The following is an 18,663-nucleotide window of genomic DNA, read 5'->3' on the forward strand; positions in this document are numbered from 1 at the left end:
TAGATATTGTATTTTTTTATAGGCTTGTCTGTAATTATTACAGTTTATATATTATTAGATATTGTATTGTTATATTAGGCCATGTCGTTTTACTTGATGTATTACATATTAAGTATTCTAAGACGTCTGCACATCTTTAATGTTTGGTCTGTACTTATAACAGTTTATATATATTAGATATTGTATTTTTATTATAGGCTTGTCTTTAGTTATTACAGTTTATATATTATTAGATATTGTATTGTTATATTAGGCCATGTCGTTCTACTTGATGTATTACATATTAAGTATTCTAAGACGTCTGCACATCTTTAATGTTTGGTCTGTAATTATTACAGTTTATATATTATTATTTATTTATTTGAGTCACATACAGGTGAAAAATTAATAGACTGTGTATAAAATACATCTTTCTGAACTGCTTGTGGGGAGCCGAAGCTGCGTTTAGCTTCCAGACTACACTACCCAGCATGCAGCAGCACTTACGTCCGCTGGCTCTATTGGCTGACGTGCCCACGCCCCTGACAGCGTGCTGCTGCTCGGCTGCTAACTGAGGATTCTGAAGCAGCCTGCAGAGCTGCAGTGACCATTACAACCAGTCAGCAGCATGGCGGCTCCCAGCAGAGTCTTCTGTCGCTTATTAAACAGGCACAACTCTTCTTCTCCTCTGAGGACTCTCTACCCGAGGCTCCTGAGCGGCGGCGCCCGGCGGCCATACTCCCACCAGGAGACCGGAGCTGAACTTGGGGAGCCGCGTGAAGCCGCCGCCGCCAACTTCGGTCCAAGTGTGAAGAGCAACGATAGACAGGTAAACACCGTACAGTCTATGGTAAACACGCAGGACTGGTTCTGAACATGGGGCTGTGACATGCGAGCTGACGTGGGGGGGCTCGGGTTGTCACAGGCCAACACGGTAAACCAGCAATAGCGATTGCGACACAGTCCTCACTCGCACCACCGTGAAAGGTCAGTAAGTCGAGCCTGTGAATAGTGTGTGGAGAAAGAGTCAGCTTCACTCAGAACATCCTCTGGTCAACTGGAGATCCCTCAAGCACCAGCACAGGCCCCGGAACTCATGTATGCAACTAGATGTGCATCGTTTCACAGCCACTAAACTATTGGTTAATAATGTAATCTTAAAGTGGTTATTATACTGTATAACCTATTAGACTCAATGTATGTGATCTCAGGGTTAAAAAGTATTTTATGTTCAAACAAAAATATATAAATGGAGACGTGAATAACAGCATTTGTGTTTTAGGGTGATGTGATATAATATTCTTTGTATAGCTCCTCCAGAGTTTATTGGTGCTTAACAGAGAGAGAGAAAGAGAAAATTGAAAGAATATCTGCAATTGAATAACCAGTTCATAACAGACAGAAAAGTAAAATGTGGTTACACTCAAAAAGATAAACACATAATGTCAAAAGCGTGTTTGTCTCATCTTAATAGGTAAATGTTCTAATCTGGGAAAAACCAGCAGAGCTCCATTAAAAAAATGAATTGAAAAGTTGTTAAAAACATGCAGATAGTTACTAATTAATACTAAAGATCAATAATTTAAATTTTAGATAATAAAATCAGCATTTAAAGTTTAGAAATGCAAACAAATAAATACTGATAGAAATGAAGTATAAATAATAAAAACAGGAAATGTGTTGTGTTGTTACTAGCTTCCCACACAAGAAACTAAGAATGAAACAGGAGGGATGCACTCAAGTTAAATATCTAACCTGCTGCTGAGGCCCATGCTGACACAACAGCAGCTCACTGTTGGCCGTCAAAGGTCTGGAGCAACTCACAGTGTGACTGATCCTATCAAGCCTTTTAATGTGTGGAGGCATTCATTCTAATGTCACAAAATCAGGATAGTCACCTGTTCCATGTTATAACACACACAACTGCTGTTTCATACTCTGCAGGGAAATCACTCAGCACTAGACTGAGGCACAAATATTCCCCGACAAGATACGGATAAGGAGAAAATAAACATACTAGTGTGTCAACAGTAGAAATTCTTGTGGTTGACGAAAAAAAAATACACAGCAAGGCTAGTGTAGCCTCATTTCCACCGGGTTTCTGTGTTAGATCAGCTTATATCTTCCCTGTTGTCTTCATCTCCAGAAACGACTGCGAGACGACAGTTTACTTCCCTTCTCAGCGTTCTTGACCGACAACTTTGGCCGGAGGCACAGTTACCTACGGATCTCCCTGACCGAGAAATGCAACCTGCGCTGTGAGTACATGTACTTGCTGAGATGTATTAAAGGCGTCATTTAATGAAGAATGTATCTACAGCTGCTACTGCTACAGAGCCTCATGTAATTGTCATGGGAAGACTGCTGGCAGTGTCAGTTGTCAAATTCCAAAATGCTTCAGCAGACAGATATTTGTTGACCAGGCTGTAGAACTTGGATCTTTGTCATCTTACTGAAAAACAACTCCATGCGTCCAAACATATTGGGAGTCTGTTACAAAGAAGAAGAGGCAGCGGAAGAGGGGAAGTGCCGTTATAGTTTTCAAAAAGCCATGTCTCTTTTCGTAACGCCAAATTTTTGCTCAAGGCATGTTATTTGATATAATTTCCCTGCATCATAAATGGAATGCAATTTTGTATTTTGTGTGTAGCAATAACATTAGTTTCGTAAAAAATATTCAGTGTTGTGTAATCCTGTATGCAAACAAAATGCACTTACATCTGATGCTCTACTTGTACTCAAATATCACTACAATGTAGGATGTATCAAAATTTAGATCGGGTTTAATATTTTTCACGTTACCTGCAAATCACGTTAATCCACCTGAAATCTACTACTAATGTAAAAAGACTTTACAATAACATCAGCACAATTATCAAAAATACAAAATCAAATCTGTTCACTATGGGACCATCAAACAAGGCTAACTCACAGCTGCCATGTACACAGTTTAAACCTGAAAGGGTGAGGCCTTCACCATGTGGCCAGCCAGGTCTCTTTGTTCACTAAGGAGTGAGCCAGGTCAGCTGACTTCTCATATGGCTTCTGTAGGTGGAGCCACAGGAGGAAGTAGTAGGCCAGGTAAGAGAGATGAGGGGAAGTAGAAGATTATCCACAGAATTGTTTGACGAGTATGAAAATGATTGGAACAGACCGATGTTAGTCAGTGCTCTAAAACACCATCTTCAAAACAACAAAATGAGAGAATATACTTGGTTGAATGGTCTTAATATTATGGGTTAAAGGTATCTGCTGAGTGTCAAAGCACATATTTTGTAGATTTTTAAATATTTGACTCCTTTCTATTATCAGGTCAGTACTGTATGCCAGAGGACGGGGTGAAGCTTACCCCACGGAGCCAGCTGCTGTCCACCTCGGAGGTCCTGACCCTGGCTCGCCTCTTCGTCCAGGAGGGGGTGGACAAAATCCGCCTCACCGGAGGGGAGCCCCTCATTAGACCTGATATCGTGGAAATCATTTGTAAGAAACAAAACACATTTTTGGTTGAAAGGGGATCCCCCCGATACCTCAAATGATTGTGGCTGACACTTTTCATAATACAGTATAAGCAGATGTGGTGACAGTCTTTTCAGAGGAAGGATTCAGCATTTGGTTTAAGACTGAAGATTCAATATCATTTTAAGCCTCTTGACAAGATTAGAGTTTTTGTGACGTGAGCAGAGAACAAGAGAGGAGACCGATTTGTCAATGCAAGACTTTGTGTAGAGACACGATGCAGGAGAAAATTAGTTTTCACAGCTTAGCTATGTGATTCACCGAATGACCATTGTCACTTAATTCTACTGTAACAGGCTGATTCAGCGATGAACGGGGTCAGGCTCAGCCAAAGCAAAGCAGTGTGACCGGTAGCTAATGTGTTTGTAGAAAGACGAGCACGGCCTCGTAAAGCTAAGCAATTATGACCCATCATGTGACTGGCCTCACATAACCCCCATTAAGTTTAGTGGAGTGGATCATTTTGATTAAGTGGAACCAGTATCTCAAATTGTAGATCTAACACAGTGTTTGTTTCCTGGAAAAAAAATAGTTAAGAGCCATGCTGAGAATCTTGAGATCATCCATGACATTTGCTAAAGGTTTCGAATCAAGCAAGTGACGCATCTATTCACATCGACTTTGTATTCAATCTTATTGCGCTTTGTGTTTGGTCTAAACACACCATCAGTCCTCTCATGTATGGTTAAATTATTTTCAATTTATTAACGCATTCTTCTCAACTTAGTTAAGACCAGTATTGAGATTAGGTTAAGTTTGACCTGGATAACTTTCCTGGAGAGTTCTTTACTCACGTCCTCATCCTCCACCACAGTTCTCTCGCTTTGGGTCTCATACTCACTCTCCTGTTCTTCTCTCGTTCCCATGTTTCCCTCTACAGCAGAACTGAAGAAGCTGAAGGGCCTGAAAACCGTAGCGGTAACAACCAACGGCATGAACCTGGCCAGACTTCTGCCCAAGCTGAAAGATGCCGGCCTTGACCTTATTAACATCAGCCTGGATTCACTGGTCCCCGTCAAATTTGAGTTCATTGTCAGGCGAAAAGGTAGAGGAAACTTTTTGATCCATAATATCAGCTGAAAGACATTAGAAACGGTGAAGTTTACAATGCAATAGGAAATGTAATGGCATTTAAAACAGGGATGAATATAGGACACATAAAGTACAGAAGGTCAGTGTAAAGTTGTTATTGCTGTCAATATTTAATTTGATTCAGTCTGCAGTTTCTTCAACACATTCCAGCTTTACCTCTAGTATATGATGCAATATCATCATCTTACTCTTCTGATTCTCTAATCCTTAATATGCTGTTTCACCTAAATTAATACTATATGTGGCTATAGTTGTGGTTCTATTAAGTTACAGCATGAGCCTGTTAGCTCTGAACACTCATGGTGTGGAGGTAACAGCAGGTGAGAGCGCTGGGTGGTTGGCTTGTAGGAGGCAGACACAGATGGACAGGCAGAGATTAGGGAAATGATGGAGAGAGAAAATAGAGCAGTGGCAACATTGGTAAAAAGAAGCAGCTTTCTGAGCCAGTCCTTTTCTCTAACATCTGATTTTTAATTTTTCTAGAAACAAATGCCCAGCCACAATATGGAAGGCTAAAGCAAATTAGTATTATTCAAATCTATCAATATTTCTGAATGCAGTGAGGAGTCTTTCATTTCAGTTCCTTTTCTCACTTCAGTTAATCCTTAATGAGATCATTGTTACAACTCAGTCCAGTAGAAAACCCATTTGCAACATGATGAATGAGTCTCCCTTCTTCTCAGCTCCCAAGAACCACCATCAACAAATTATTACAGCACGTTTACAGGCTAATTAAAACTCTTTTTTCATCAGGCTGGGCCAACAGCTTAAACTTACCTACTCAATTGAAAGAAACAAAAAGAGAAGTTACTAACCTTACTCCTAATCAAAAAAACAGGAAAAACCAAGGGTCAGGTCTTAACACATTTCACAAGTTACAAGTCGTGCTCGCAGGAGCTTGGGAAAGCCGTCCTCTTAACCTGCGAGCTGGGAGGCTGGAACCAATCAGCTCGCTGGGGATGAACCTACACACTCCCAGTCAATCATCCACTCAGTCAGTCATTGAGCCAAACACACCTGCAACACATCACACACAGGCACTAGCGCAGGGAGAGAGATCCACACCACAGACACGTTAGATCAAAGTACATACACCTATGCACAGGACATCTCACACAACCTCAGGGTTGTAAAATCATAAAAACATTTGTTGCTTTTAATATACATTTTCTAGCTGTTGGCAACGACTCATACAGGTCCTCCTCTGCCCTCTATTGATGGTGACTCTGAGGTGATACCAAAGCCAAAGTCACGTCATGATCTATAATATTTAGCTGTCAAGAATACTTTTTCGTCTTATTTGTTATGTTTCCCATGGTTTGGATGGTTGAGTTACTCCTTTGCATAAAAGGCAGTGAAAAATCAACGCTCAAAAGTTGCATAATTGTATATAATTATATCCAGGTGTTTTTGTGAACATTGTTCAAATTCAAAAGGGGTCCCACGAGGCTCAGTCCTAGGACCTGTAAGTGTCTGTTTTGCAAAGAAGTGCTCACAGAGGTACAAACTCCAATTTATGTCTCCTCTGACGTACAGTTCAGAGCATTTGAACAGAAGGGGGCTTTTTGCACTGACCTCTAACCTAGTTGTTGCTTGAGTTTTGTAAACTCCCCAGCATATTCAGACATAATAGCAGACGTTTTATCTTGCACAGTAGGAACATAGCAGTTACCAATTAGTTGGGGTCTATTAGGTTCTAACCAAGAAGCCCATGCTGAGAGGTGACAGTGCAAACCACTTGCACCAGTATGCTGCTCCTTCTAAAATACACTTTTACCTAAAAGATAAAAGATCCCGATTAATCACACACCATGTCCATCTTTCATTTGAAATGATAGCTCTGAATTTGAAGTTGCCAAACTATGCCGATATGTTGGATTCAAAGTGTTGATTTCTTGTCTGAGCTAATTTCAGTTTTTTTCCTCAGGGTTCCACAAGGTGATGGAGGGCATTGATAAGGCCATTGAAATGGGCTACAACCCTGTCAAGGTATCTCATTCGGCTATGCTTGCACCTGTTTACTTTTTACCTTCCCCACATTATTAACTTTTGCAAATGATTTGACTTGTTTAAAATCTGTATTTGAGTAAAGAATAGAGCAGTAAGTGGAGACAAACACACAACTCAGAAAACAGTAATCCTGTGAATAAAAGTTTAATAAGAGTGGTTATACGGTGAATGGTTATAGGAAGTCTCTGGCACGGTCGTCATGCTTTGCGTTGTTGTGGATGAAGCCCTGGAGGTCACAGAGTGATCGACAGGAGACAGGGAGGAAACAGGAAGCTGGTGGTACAATTTTCTTCCCCGCCATGTGGTTCTCCTTTCCTAATTCCTTACGGCTAGTCCCTCACATCTTTCCTTTACCTTTTGACGTATTCCATCGGGGACAACGAATAGTGGTTAGGAAAGGAGATTATCTGACTTCTCCAACCGCAGCCTCAGTATTAGATAGTCTCAGATGATTAGTGTGATACGTTGTTGGGAGTTGCAGGGGGGGGGGGGGGCAGGACAATCTGTCCTTTTCTTAATGCTGTCTTTAATGATTTTTCCCCCCATCATTTTCACAACATAAACAAATGTATCAGTATCACAGAAGCACTTTTTCGAAAACAAATGTGAGCAAGAACCATATTTCGTGAAAAGTTCCCTAATGCTGTCTTGATTATTGTCAGAAGCAACAGTGAAGCTCTTTATAATCCGAATTATAGATTAGTATAAGTTGTCTTGAGGAAAACACTGGCTGTTACTTCCTCTTGATTGTAAACTGCTGTGGCAGCAGAGTGTGGTTGAAAATAGTGCTGATGTAACATTTCATCCAACACTTTGCCCTCAAACCTTAGAGTTACTTGTCTGCTTCCTGATTTACTATATATCACAACTAATATCTCGACAATATTGCACTGTGCATTGAAAAAATGTTATGACAAACACACTAATGAACAAATTTACATCTAAACATCATCTGCATAAGCATCAGCCTTTGAAAATCCCTCACTGACTATAAAGCAGTGGAGGAAACATTCAGCGAGCAGCTTCTCATTTTATACCAGGAATGAGGTTATTAATGTTAATTCTGTCAATAAGTTGACGACTGGCCTAAAGTAAACCTGGTGAGTGTTTGTGTGATCTCAGCTCACCACTGTCAGAGTTCATAAATCATAGTTTGTGAGGGAAGATTCTTCACACTCTAACATCACTGTACAACCACAAGTGTTTCTCTCTGTCCAATAAATCCAGCAGAGTGAGACATCTTCTTTCTAGCAGATAGCATCACTTCTCTGTCAGTGGTGAACTTTCCCCATTGAACTTTCATTCATATCTAGCAACAATTTCAGTTTATACAAAATCTATGAAAAAAGCATTCATTAAAAAATATATGAGGTTAATTTATGTATAAGATCAAAATTGTCGGCTTGTTGCTCACATCTTTCTTGACTGCAAAAAAAAAAGACTAAATGAAATATCAGGGACATCATTAATCTGTGGGGTGTATTTTGGCAAAGTCTTGTCAAACCTACAGGCCGTTTGAACTAATTGATTCTTTCATTTCCATTAAGTAATTTTACCTGTGGGTGCTAAAGTATCTCACCACTGTGGGACTTATCCTTGTAGCTGAGGAACAAAAGGTTTCTGAGCAGTGTCTGAGCAGCTGAGTGATTATATTGTTGTGTGCTGCCCCCTGCAGGTCAACGTTGTGATCATGCGAGGCTTCAATGAGGACGAGCTACTAGATTTCGTGGCGCTGACAGAAAAGAAGCCTCTGGAGGTTCGCTTCATCGAGTACATGCCCTTCGATGGTGGGTGCTCACTTCAGTCTGTGTTTTACTCTACAGGTCAGAATTTGTATATAGGCTTCTATTACCAGGCTGAACATGATTTACTGCCTTGACATCCAAGGTAATTTAAATATGGGAATTTTGCAACGAAAAATATTGAATAATTTTGCCTACACTGCCCATAGCTTCTACAGCAGACTTGTTCACAGTGTTCACAGTGTTCTATTCTGGTTGGTTTCTGGTGACTCAGCATAGCTTGAATTTTTGCTACAGTTTGTTCTTATTGTGTATTTTTTTAATAGTTAAATGTGTTTCCTCGTCTGTGACGAAAATGTGGTTTTCTTTATTTGTGCTTGTATTTACATTATTAACGTGCTGCTCATGCAGAAGTCACTTTGGTGCTGGTTGTAAAGTTATTGTAAGATACCACAGCTTGTGCTATGCTGCATGCTACACTGACCCCCACTGGTTTGTCTCCTCACTGCAGGCAACAAGTGGAACTTTAAGAAGATGGTGAGTTACCAGGAGATGCTGGACCGCATTAAGCAGCAGTGGCCCAAACTGGAACCGCTTCAAACTGAACCCACCGACACAGCCAAGGTCAGAGAATACAACTGTAATGCAGATTAGTAGGAATTCAGTTCATCAAGGCACGAATTCCAAAAGATGTTAGAAATATTTCCTTTGAGAATCTGCTTTCAGAATATATTCTGTATTTTATCAGCTGACACGAGAATAATTGTCAACCACGTTTCTGTGTCTTGTTTCAGATATTTAAAGTGCAGGGCTTCAAAGGTCAGGTGGGCTTCATCACCTCCATGTCCGAGCATTTCTGTGGCTCCTGCAACCGCCTGCGCATCACCGCAGACGGGAACCTCAAGGTAAAGCTACAGTGCTCTTCCAATGAGCTGATAGTAAGGTTGGTTTTTCTATTTAAGGATCTCACTCCTAGCTCTGTGTCTTCCCTAAGGTTTGCTTGTTTGGCAACTCTGAGGTGTCTCTCAGAGACGTCCTGCGTTCTGGAGCACCAGATGAAGAGCTACTGCAAATCATCGGAGCAGCAGTGGGCAGGAAGAAGAAACAGCACGCAGGTAGATTTGTGTGAAGTTCATTCATACACGGCACCTCGATAGTGATTACTGAAGAGTGTGAAGTGATCTCTCCCTGTTTGTCCTATTAGGCATGATGAGTATCTCCCAGATGAAGAACAGGCCTATGATCCTCATTGGTGGGTGACATGGCTGTACGTACAAATGTCACACACTCACTCTGTTCTCTCACTGCTCACTTCAATACCAGTGCTAAGATGATACGTTTAAAACAGCAGCGATACCTAAACCGTGTCAGAACACGACAATTCATAAGAACTGCTTTTTGATTACTAGGGTAAATTGGAAGTTGACGATTAAACAGTTAACAGTTTAAAGTTTACTTAAATTAAATATAGAAATAGGAATATTTAAAATTGATGATGCTTTAAACATGCAACAGATGCGAAAAGAAATCTGATTTTGAAGGCTAACAATATGTTGAGTGGCACCGGATCTCTACTCATGATTTATTGTATCATTGTCATCGCAGCGCCACTGTACATTTTAACATGAATGTTGTTTGTTTTTGTCGAGCAGTTTCAGTGACTGATGTTCTTTTGCCAACAGAGTCTTTGACAGCTTCTCTGACAAACTCACATGACAGTCAGAGGGCTTCCTCCATTGGTCCCCAGCTCGCAAACGACACATTCCCCTCTCAAGCGACGGCTCCTCACGCAGGTCTTTCAAGCAGCAGAGTCCTGAGTAGAGAGCGGTTTCTGTGCCTTCCAGATCCCATCGCTTCAACACCAGCAGACATCGTTGGCTGCTCTAGAACCTTAACGAGCGGGGGAACCCATCTGTGGAGGAAGGAAGAAAAACCTAATGTGACGGCCGACCTCCACAGTGTAGCACCGCCCCCCCGCACAACATGCACAAATGTCACAGGCCACATTAATGAAGACTGTCTCAGGGACGCACAAGCCAGGGGTCCTAAAGCTTTCAGGAGCCACCTACACAGGACCCCAGGAGTATCGATTTTTTGCACATTGATGAATCCCAAAATATATCTTAACCATCGCAGCGTTCGACTGTGCTTCAACCACAGCTCCAGCCAAGACTCCGGCGCCAAACTCAGACAATCCGTGAGTGATCAGAACAACACTCACCAGAATGGAACCACCGAGGTCCAGCTGACACACACAGACGCCCAGGGCCGAGCCACCATGGTGAACGTCGGGGGGAAACCTCCCACACGTCGGACGGCCACAGCACGCGCCACTGTCGTCTTGGGTCCCACCGCTTTCCAGCTGCTTCGAGACAACCAGCTGGCGAAGGGTGACGCCTTGTCAGTGGCGCAGTTGGCCGGCATCATGGCTTCCAAGCAGACCTCGGCCCTCATCCCGCTCTGCCACCCGCTCCCTTTGGACCACACCTCTGTCACCTTTGACCTGGAGGAGCTGCAGCACGCCGCGGTCATAACGGCAACGTGTAGCACCACGGGCAGGACCGGGGTCGAGATGGAGGCTCTGACGGCTGTGTCCGTGGCAGCGCTGACCGTCTATGACATGTGCAAGGCAGTGAGCCATGACATCATCATCACGGATGTGAAACTGGTCAGTAAGACGGGCGGGAAGAGGGACTTCCATCGACACCCATGAGCACATCCTCCAACAGTGAATCTGAAGCAGGAAAACTGAGAAGCTTCAAAACTGATTGTTTGAATTTTCACTCGGATCTTAATATTTTTCTACTAAAACAAATGAATGCCATGAAAATTATTTAAAAGATGTAACAATCTCAAAGAAATGCCACATTAAGTGTTTTTGCCTGCGTCTGCTAAACTCTGCCTGTAGCTCACTTTATAACCAGTGATATTTGACCTGTTTAGTTACAAAAACCGCACTTATCTCTATGGACCGTATCTAAAGATGGACAACGCGTCACCACTTCTTCCCGATATCCAGAAATGAACTTAAAATATCACCGATACGAACGCCATGGGGCACATTTGTAGCCACAGTCTGTGCAGAACAAATCGGGACAGTTGCAAGGTCTGGCTGATAACCGAACTCGACCAATCACGGGTCAGTACCAGCTGTCAGTCATGATGTTGCCCTGTTATCATGTCTTCAAAAAACTAATTTCAAACAAACTTAGCAAACATCAATGTAAATTAGAAATTTACTTTAACTTAAGTTTGGTTCATGCCCCATTAACTAACATGGAGGAGGCATGGTTTATGACTTAAAGTGCAGCCAGCCACTAGAGGGCGATCAAGCTGCTTTGGCTGTGACGTTGTCCACATTTATATACAGTCTATGCTTCTCTTACACTAAATGAATCATGATATTTGAACAGCACAACATTTTATCATGTATCCAGCAGTGTTAAGCAAATAATTACAGTGTCATACAAGAGAATTTATTTATTTTAATACATTAACAGTACGATCAACAAGTGGAGGGTTTGGAATAGACTTAGAGCTGCAATGTTTATTTTTGCCTCTAGAGGGCAGCCTAGTATTCCTTTAAAAAGCCTCGGGGAGGTTTTCAGTGAAGGGCAAACGACATGAATGTTAAAGATGATTGAATAAATTATGAAGGTCGACACAGAATGAAGTATCAACAGAGTGATGAGGTCAGAGAAGTGCGTGCTTCTGTGTCCTGGCTGTTTTTATCAGGTTTGTGTCAAACCTATGTCTTCCTCTCAGTACCTGCTTAATTAACAGAAGTTTTTTGTGATTTTAATTCATTTGTATGAAACATGAACCTTCTAAATTTTTGTCAGTGACATAATTGGTGAAGATATTGTCTCAACTTGAGCATTTAATTGACTTTCATTCTATATCTTAGTTTCATTCTACCTCTGATGTAAAATGTGAACGACTAAAATGACAAATAACCAAATACACTGTCTAAAAGAGTGTAATTAATATTATTTGTTGATTTAATATTAGCTTAATATATATAGTATTATTAAATCAGCATGAATGAACAGCCTAATACAGCGTATTTCACAGTTAGAAACTCTAGAGCAGCAGTTCTAACATGTTGTCTTTGAAGAACTCTGTATTGCCATTTTTGTATTGTAGCTTTATTGCTTCCAGTTCACTGAAATGCACCGCTCTGTTTTGAAAGAATTAAATACAAACTGAGTCACTGGAGGCTTGTTGAGCATTTATGCACCATTTTCTAACATCAAGCTTTCTCCTGTTTCACATATGATGTCTTAGCTTCGAAGATGAGAGTTTTGTGACTCCACGAGTGTCCAGCGTGTCCCATACTCACCTGGAATTAACCATAGAAGTCACAAAGGACAGAATTTTTGGTTTATCAACAAAGGACATCATGAAGTCTTTCAGCTGAAAAATCATGATTTTTGTGAGAAAATATATTTTGAAGACTAGTTGACAGTTAATCCTTCACCTCCTGAATCACAGACTATTTGCCACTATAGGTGAAGTCCCCTGGCTGGAGGAGAAAGACAGTGGTGTTCTGTTGTCCTCTCTGGTGATTCTTCATTCGAACAATCGGTTGCTGCTTGTTCTCATTTTCCTGGGATTATACCACCGTTGCGCTTTATATGCATATTATTAAGTAACTTCTCATGCTGTTAATCCCTCTGTTGTCCATGGTGGAGGTTTATCCAACCATGTCTTCCAGTACACATGTAATATAACAGTTTGTCATTCTCTGAACTATCAACTTCTTAACTGACTATAGGTATGATTAAATATCATCTGGAGTAAATACAGTAAGTAAGACATGTAGATAAAGAAATGCACCAGTCTCGATACTCAAGCCTCAGCTCTGGAGTCAGGACAGACCTGTCTGAAGTTGAATACTTTAAGATCCAATAATCTTGATACTATTCTTTATTATAGGTCCTTTGACATTAGCATATATTTAAACAGCTTTAGTTATATATAAGGTAATTTTACATTAGCATATATATGCTAATGTAAAGGACCTCATATATTGAAGAATAAACTTAAGGTTATTGGATCTTAAAGTATGCAACATCAAACACATCTCACCTGAGGCTTGAGACTAGTCTATTCTTCATTATATGTGAGGTCTTTCAACATTAGCATATATTTAAAACATTTGTAAGATAACTTAATGTACAGTATTGTTAGATCATATGATCAATTTATCAAACAAATTTTACTGCCACAATGTCTCAAAGTCTCAAGGTTCGATTCCACTGCATTTATAATTGACATTAACCAATATGTTATTAAATTATTTGAATTGATTCCAACACTCAATACCATCACCATTCATGTGCAACATCATATCAATGCTATTTATTTCCATAACACAGAATGTCTAAGTTTATACTTAAGTATGTTTTTATGTTGTTTTTTAATATGTTTCTTTAAATATATTTGTTTTTAATGCACCAAACAGGATCAGTGATACTAATTGTATTACATGGAGCACTGAATCCAGCTTTACAGTACAATATATTGTATATACTTGTACTTAACGCATGTAAGCATTATTCTCTGTGAGTTCTGGTGAGAGTGACTGAAAAAATAAACAATCACTTGTAAGGGACAAAACTTTATTGTAACCCTACAAAAAGACACAGGGTGAGAAAAAAATACAAAACAAAAATAAAATTATGGAAACGAAAAAGAAAAAAAAAGATTCTCATTCTTATACAAGTCTCAAAACTATCCATCATACACGGACCACAGTTTAATTATTCATATTCATATTTTTAATATAACATTTTGCTGTAATGCTGTGTGTACATACAAAATATAGCAAACTAAATAAGGCAAATAAATAGAGGTACAATATACAGGAAAATGGAACATTCCTCAACATTTTAATATCTTTTTTTAAATTTTTTTTTTATCAATCGTATCTCAAACATCAAGCATGGTGTACAAAATGTTTTTTTCCAACTAAACATCTTTCTGTGGAGGATCATTTTTTTCCCAACCATAAAAATACTGACTCCTCACAACTATACAACCTCTAGAAAGTGGGTGCAACTTTTTTCTCAGGCAGAACAGATTGTGTAACGGGTGCGTTCCATGTCTAGGCAATCCTCGACCAGAGTCCACACGTCACAATCACGTTTTCTCAGGCATGCAGGTCAATGCCAAGTGTAGGAGTGGACAGAAATGTGGAGGTGACAGAGACCGACGCCCACCCGCCATTTTCTTTTTAGTCTACAAAGTGGGTGACAGACAGGCGAGGATTTTAAACTTAACGTAGGAGTGTCACCTCTTCCCACAAATCCCATCTCTGCCATCTGACAGACTACTGATGTGTTTCCAGCGGCCCAGCCGGGGTCCCCTACACCTCACGTGCCCTTTTCCGTTTTTCCTAGCCCCGCTCTTCAGTTGCACCCTTCATTCTTTCCGAGGAGTCTCAGCCCTCAACAAGGCGCCGCAAATGGAAATGTCCCATAATAAAAAAGTGCATTGAACAAGCTACTAATTTCATTCCTCTGATTTCCATCTTTACACTCCAAAAAAAAACAATAATCAGCCAGTCAATGGCCAAATTAAACATCCAAACATGTAACAACACAAACATGAAATAATACTGACAATGTTGCGATACCCCTCAGTAAATAGTCTGCACTAGGATACGGGTTAAAGCTCTGGATTAGGGAGTTTAAAGGGCCTGGTATACGAACTCTGATTAACTCGGAAAAAGACATAGGAGTAGAGGTTAGAAAATAGAAGAGCTCGAATATACATGAGATGCTGGTTAAAGAATTAGCATTCATACCACATTTCCCCCCTTCGGACCCTACAGGGGCTTTTCTGATTTCTTTTTAAAGTGTCGGAGAGTTTCAGTCTTTTTTGGTTTCCTGGTTAATCTTAAAGTGTGTGGGGGACACGGCAGCTCAAAGATCCTCTTAGCAGTGTCTCACATCATCTTGACAGCCTCACATCAGTTTCTCTCTGGTGCAGTTTGACTAAAATCTGAAGAATTAACTTGTGATGAGAGTTAGCTCCTGATGCTGCATCTATGGGACATGACTCAGTTAAAGCTTAAGTGCAGTGAGTTGGGTTTTCTCTGAACGGGTAATGGATGAAAGGGCAGCCACACTGAAGAACACCACATGGGTTATTTGGGAGTTTTAGTTTCCTAGAGCCAGGGTCAAGTGTTGCACTCTGTGGAAGCCACAAGATGGCGCCAGTTCATGAATGTGTATTTAAAAGCCACTAGCACTTAAACAAAAGGGAATGGAACGTGAAAACAGCGTCAGAGGCACTTAAAGGTGAAAAAAATGACAAAGCACAGAAAATAAATGGGATAGTCATTATGAGAGATACATATAAATATATAAGGAAAATGGGTGATAAGGATGAAGTCCGTCAGTTCATTCAGAAATGCTACAAAGGAAAAAAAACAACTGCATTTCTTTGGAAATCTCTTGTTCTTGTGTCTTGTAACACTTCTGAAAATGCAAAATGTGATTGTTGAATGAAGTGCAGTGGGAAAAAATTCTATTTTGAGATGGTAGTGGGTGGGTTTTACTGTGTTTACTGTAATCTTTCAAACCTACGAGATTAAAATCAATTTTATTATTCAAATAAACTGAACCAGGGATTGTTCTGAAAATCCTAGTCACTTTAGATGAATCTATATGACAAACGGTGACAAGCAAAAACATAAAGAAACATTAGGATTTAAGCGTGTTATAGATTATTATTATAACACGTAGGACAGAGACACCAGAGGAGACTCTGACATCTCGTGTTTAGCCCTATTCGGACTACATTAAACATACATTTCGCCATGAGGATGAAACACAAATAGTTCATCCAAAACTAAAAAAGGTGACAATCACTATCTTTCATTTGAACTTAAACTCTCTAACGGCTTACATGTAGATGTAGGCTCATACGTGGTGTATGTTTCTGGTTTTAATCTGATCCTTCCTTTCATTCCATGTCCCTTAGTGCAGTCTGAGCCCATCAGCTTACTTATCCTCCTAAGCACCGGGAGCAGGAAGACGTCCGAGCCACAGCAGTGGGCTCGCCCCACGGTTCAGACGCCGCTCTGTGGGGAAGCTTCCAGCCCTTCTCTGCAGCACGATACTCTTATGTCCATTTCAATACTTTACTGAGGTAACCACATACATTCCAGCCTCCTTCATGCCTGCTGCTAAAGTCTTACTGCTGTAAATAAGCATATTTAGCTATGTAAAGTTGGAAGTAGCATGTGAGGCTTTTCCTCAGTTATTGTAGAAATGAACGCATCCTAGAAAGAGCGTCTCACCCGATGTAAACAAACATGTGAGAGAAGCTGGAAGGACAGATGTTTCCTGTAATGTTCTCTGAGGCCGAAGAACCCTGAACACGGCAACAAGCCTCAATGAAGAATGTCAACAGGCTGCAAGTGCTTTTCGTTGATCCCTGACTTCGCAGTAACAGACTGAATACGCAGGGCGGTCCGATATCACAACGTCAACTCAAATACAAACACAGATACTGTGTGAGGATGACTGAGCGATCATGCACTCCTTAAAAGTGAGGGTGAAAATCCTGAACTGGACTCGTGGCTCTGTGCAGAGACCACATGTTTTAGCACCAGTGAAACAGATCCCACATACTGTACATGAGAACGGCTGTGTACACACAGTCCGATGTGAATCAGACAGCGCAGCAGGCAGAGAGCATCGTGATCTCACTGCAGATTGATCCCGTGAGACTAAATGATGGCGTTCCTTCATAAACCTTGTTGTGGATCAAGTTAATTTAAGTAAAGAGGGGACACGGTGGGTCGGCATGTGGAAAAGCTACAGTGCAAACAAGACGTACGTGTGTGAAAAGGACGAGCGATTATCTTTCTGTTTTTTTTTTTACATAAAGCGCAAAAATGTATAGAAATTCACTTCAACAGCAATGTGAACTTGCAACACCAACAAATAATGCATCGTGTGTACAAAACCCCAGAAAATGCCATGAAAAACATAAAAAACCTCTACATCTTTGCAATTAGCTTGTCTGCATCTAAATATAAATATATATATCAAGGTCTAATTGCAGTATGTTTTCGTATTAATACATTTACACGTGTTTTTTCTCTTTGCTTTGGCACTGCATCATGCCAGAACAAACGGTGAATCACTGAAGAGTGTTGGGCGAGACTCGACCCTCGTGGCACAGTCATGATTTTTATTTTTCTTCGGGTGGATCAAGCGACAAAGAGTCTCCTCCTCAGAAGTGGCAACCTGGGGATGATTTGTGCAGCACATCCTGCCTGGGAATGCTGTGTGCTGGGTTGAATCCTCTGTTTTAGAGCCATCACCTCAACAACTCGTGTCCATTCTCCACTCTTTTAGAAGCCTACCAAGCATTCTGGCCTTTGGACACCTGCATGTCCTTCTTTGTAGAAAATGAAGTCCATGAAAATCCATTCTGTGGCAAAAACTCTCTTTTCCGGGGGACACTTGAAGCAGCCATGACTGTGGAGGTTTATTCCCCCTTTCTTCCACCTTCTTGTTCTCTCTTTCTTTCTGACTCGAGGACTCGAGGACTTCTAGGACTCCTCCCAGTCCTTTTCTCTTTGTCTCGTGTCTATGTACAGTGTGACTAGCGGATCCCAATGTTTAAGAGACAGGTAGCAAAAAGACGGGGCAGGTCCAGCTCCAAAGATCTTACTGAGGAACTCTGCAGGGTTTGCAAAGGGAAAAGTAAAGGAAGAGTGGGGTGATGGACACAGTGTTAAAGGATATGGTCATAAGACAGGGGATAATGTGTCACAGTGGTTGTCCGTCCATTCCATCCATGTCCATTGTCCTTCGTCCAGCTCAGGAGATCACACAACTTCCAGGACTAACCAATAAGAGGAGATCCTTCAATCAATGGCGTGGCCGTCCATCCACGTCCAGTCCAGCCTTTATTTACATCCTCTCCAGCATCACTGTTCAGAGGACCTGGACTAAAGGTGCTAACAGATCTACACCACGGCAGAATTTAGGTGTCTAGTGTTTTTTTTTTGTCCCCTTCTTTTTCCCAGCCTAGTAGTTGACCTTGGTGACGGCTCGCTCACGGCCACCTCCCTCCACCAGCTGGGGTACGGAACGCTTGCGGTTGCGCTTGAACTTGTTCAGGTCCTTGTCGAAGACCTCGCCTGAACGCAGGGCCGACACCAGGTCGTCGAACTCGCCGCCGACCTCGTCTGAGGCTCCGGTCTTCTTGGCCCGTCGCTCCCGCTCCCTCTGCTCCTTGAGCTGGAAAAGGTAAACACATGTCACACGTTTCAGTTTGAGCTTTCAGCACCAAAAGC

The 18,663-nt window shown here is 41.2% G+C and overlaps 2 protein-coding genes across 3 annotated transcripts in view; one reads left to right on the top strand and one right to left on the bottom strand.

Moving 5' to 3' along the window:
* Positions 1–546: 546 nt before the first annotated feature.
* On the top strand, positions 547–12,555 carry mocs1 (molybdenum cofactor synthesis 1). Of its 2 annotated transcripts, none has more exons than XM_061082357.1 (11): positions 547–808; positions 2,126–2,237; positions 3,292–3,459; positions 4,376–4,540; positions 6,515–6,576; positions 8,273–8,384; positions 8,851–8,963; positions 9,134–9,244; positions 9,334–9,454; positions 9,544–9,591; positions 10,022–12,555. In XM_061082357.1, the coding sequence occupies exons 1-11, from the start codon at positions 608–610 to the stop codon at positions 11,050–11,052; spliced, it is 2,244 nt and encodes a 747-aa protein (XP_060938340.1). In that variant the 5' UTR covers positions 547–607; the 3' UTR covers positions 11,053–12,555. The 2 variants fall into 2 exon arrangements, with proteins under 2 accessions (XP_060938340.1, XP_060938341.1); XM_061082358.1 differs by having other exon boundaries at positions 9,544–9,606; positions 10,022–10,090.
* A 1,397-nt stretch (positions 12,556–13,952) lies between these two features.
* Positions 13,953–18,663, bottom strand: part of daam2 (dishevelled associated activator of morphogenesis 2) — a 77,399-nt gene continuing 72,688 nt past the window's right edge. The window contains exon 26 of the mRNA XM_061083281.1: positions 13,953–18,607. Within this exon, the coding sequence (XP_060939264.1) occupies positions 18,395–18,607 (213 nt within the window). The 3' untranslated portion in view covers positions 13,953–18,394. The remainder of the gene's footprint in view (positions 18,608–18,663) is intronic.

The sequence above is a fragment of the Limanda limanda genome, chromosome 12, assembly GCF_963576545.1.
Source record: "Limanda limanda chromosome 12, fLimLim1.1, whole genome shotgun sequence".
NCBI classification, from domain to species: domain Eukaryota; kingdom Metazoa; phylum Chordata; class Actinopteri; order Pleuronectiformes; family Pleuronectidae; genus Limanda; species Limanda limanda.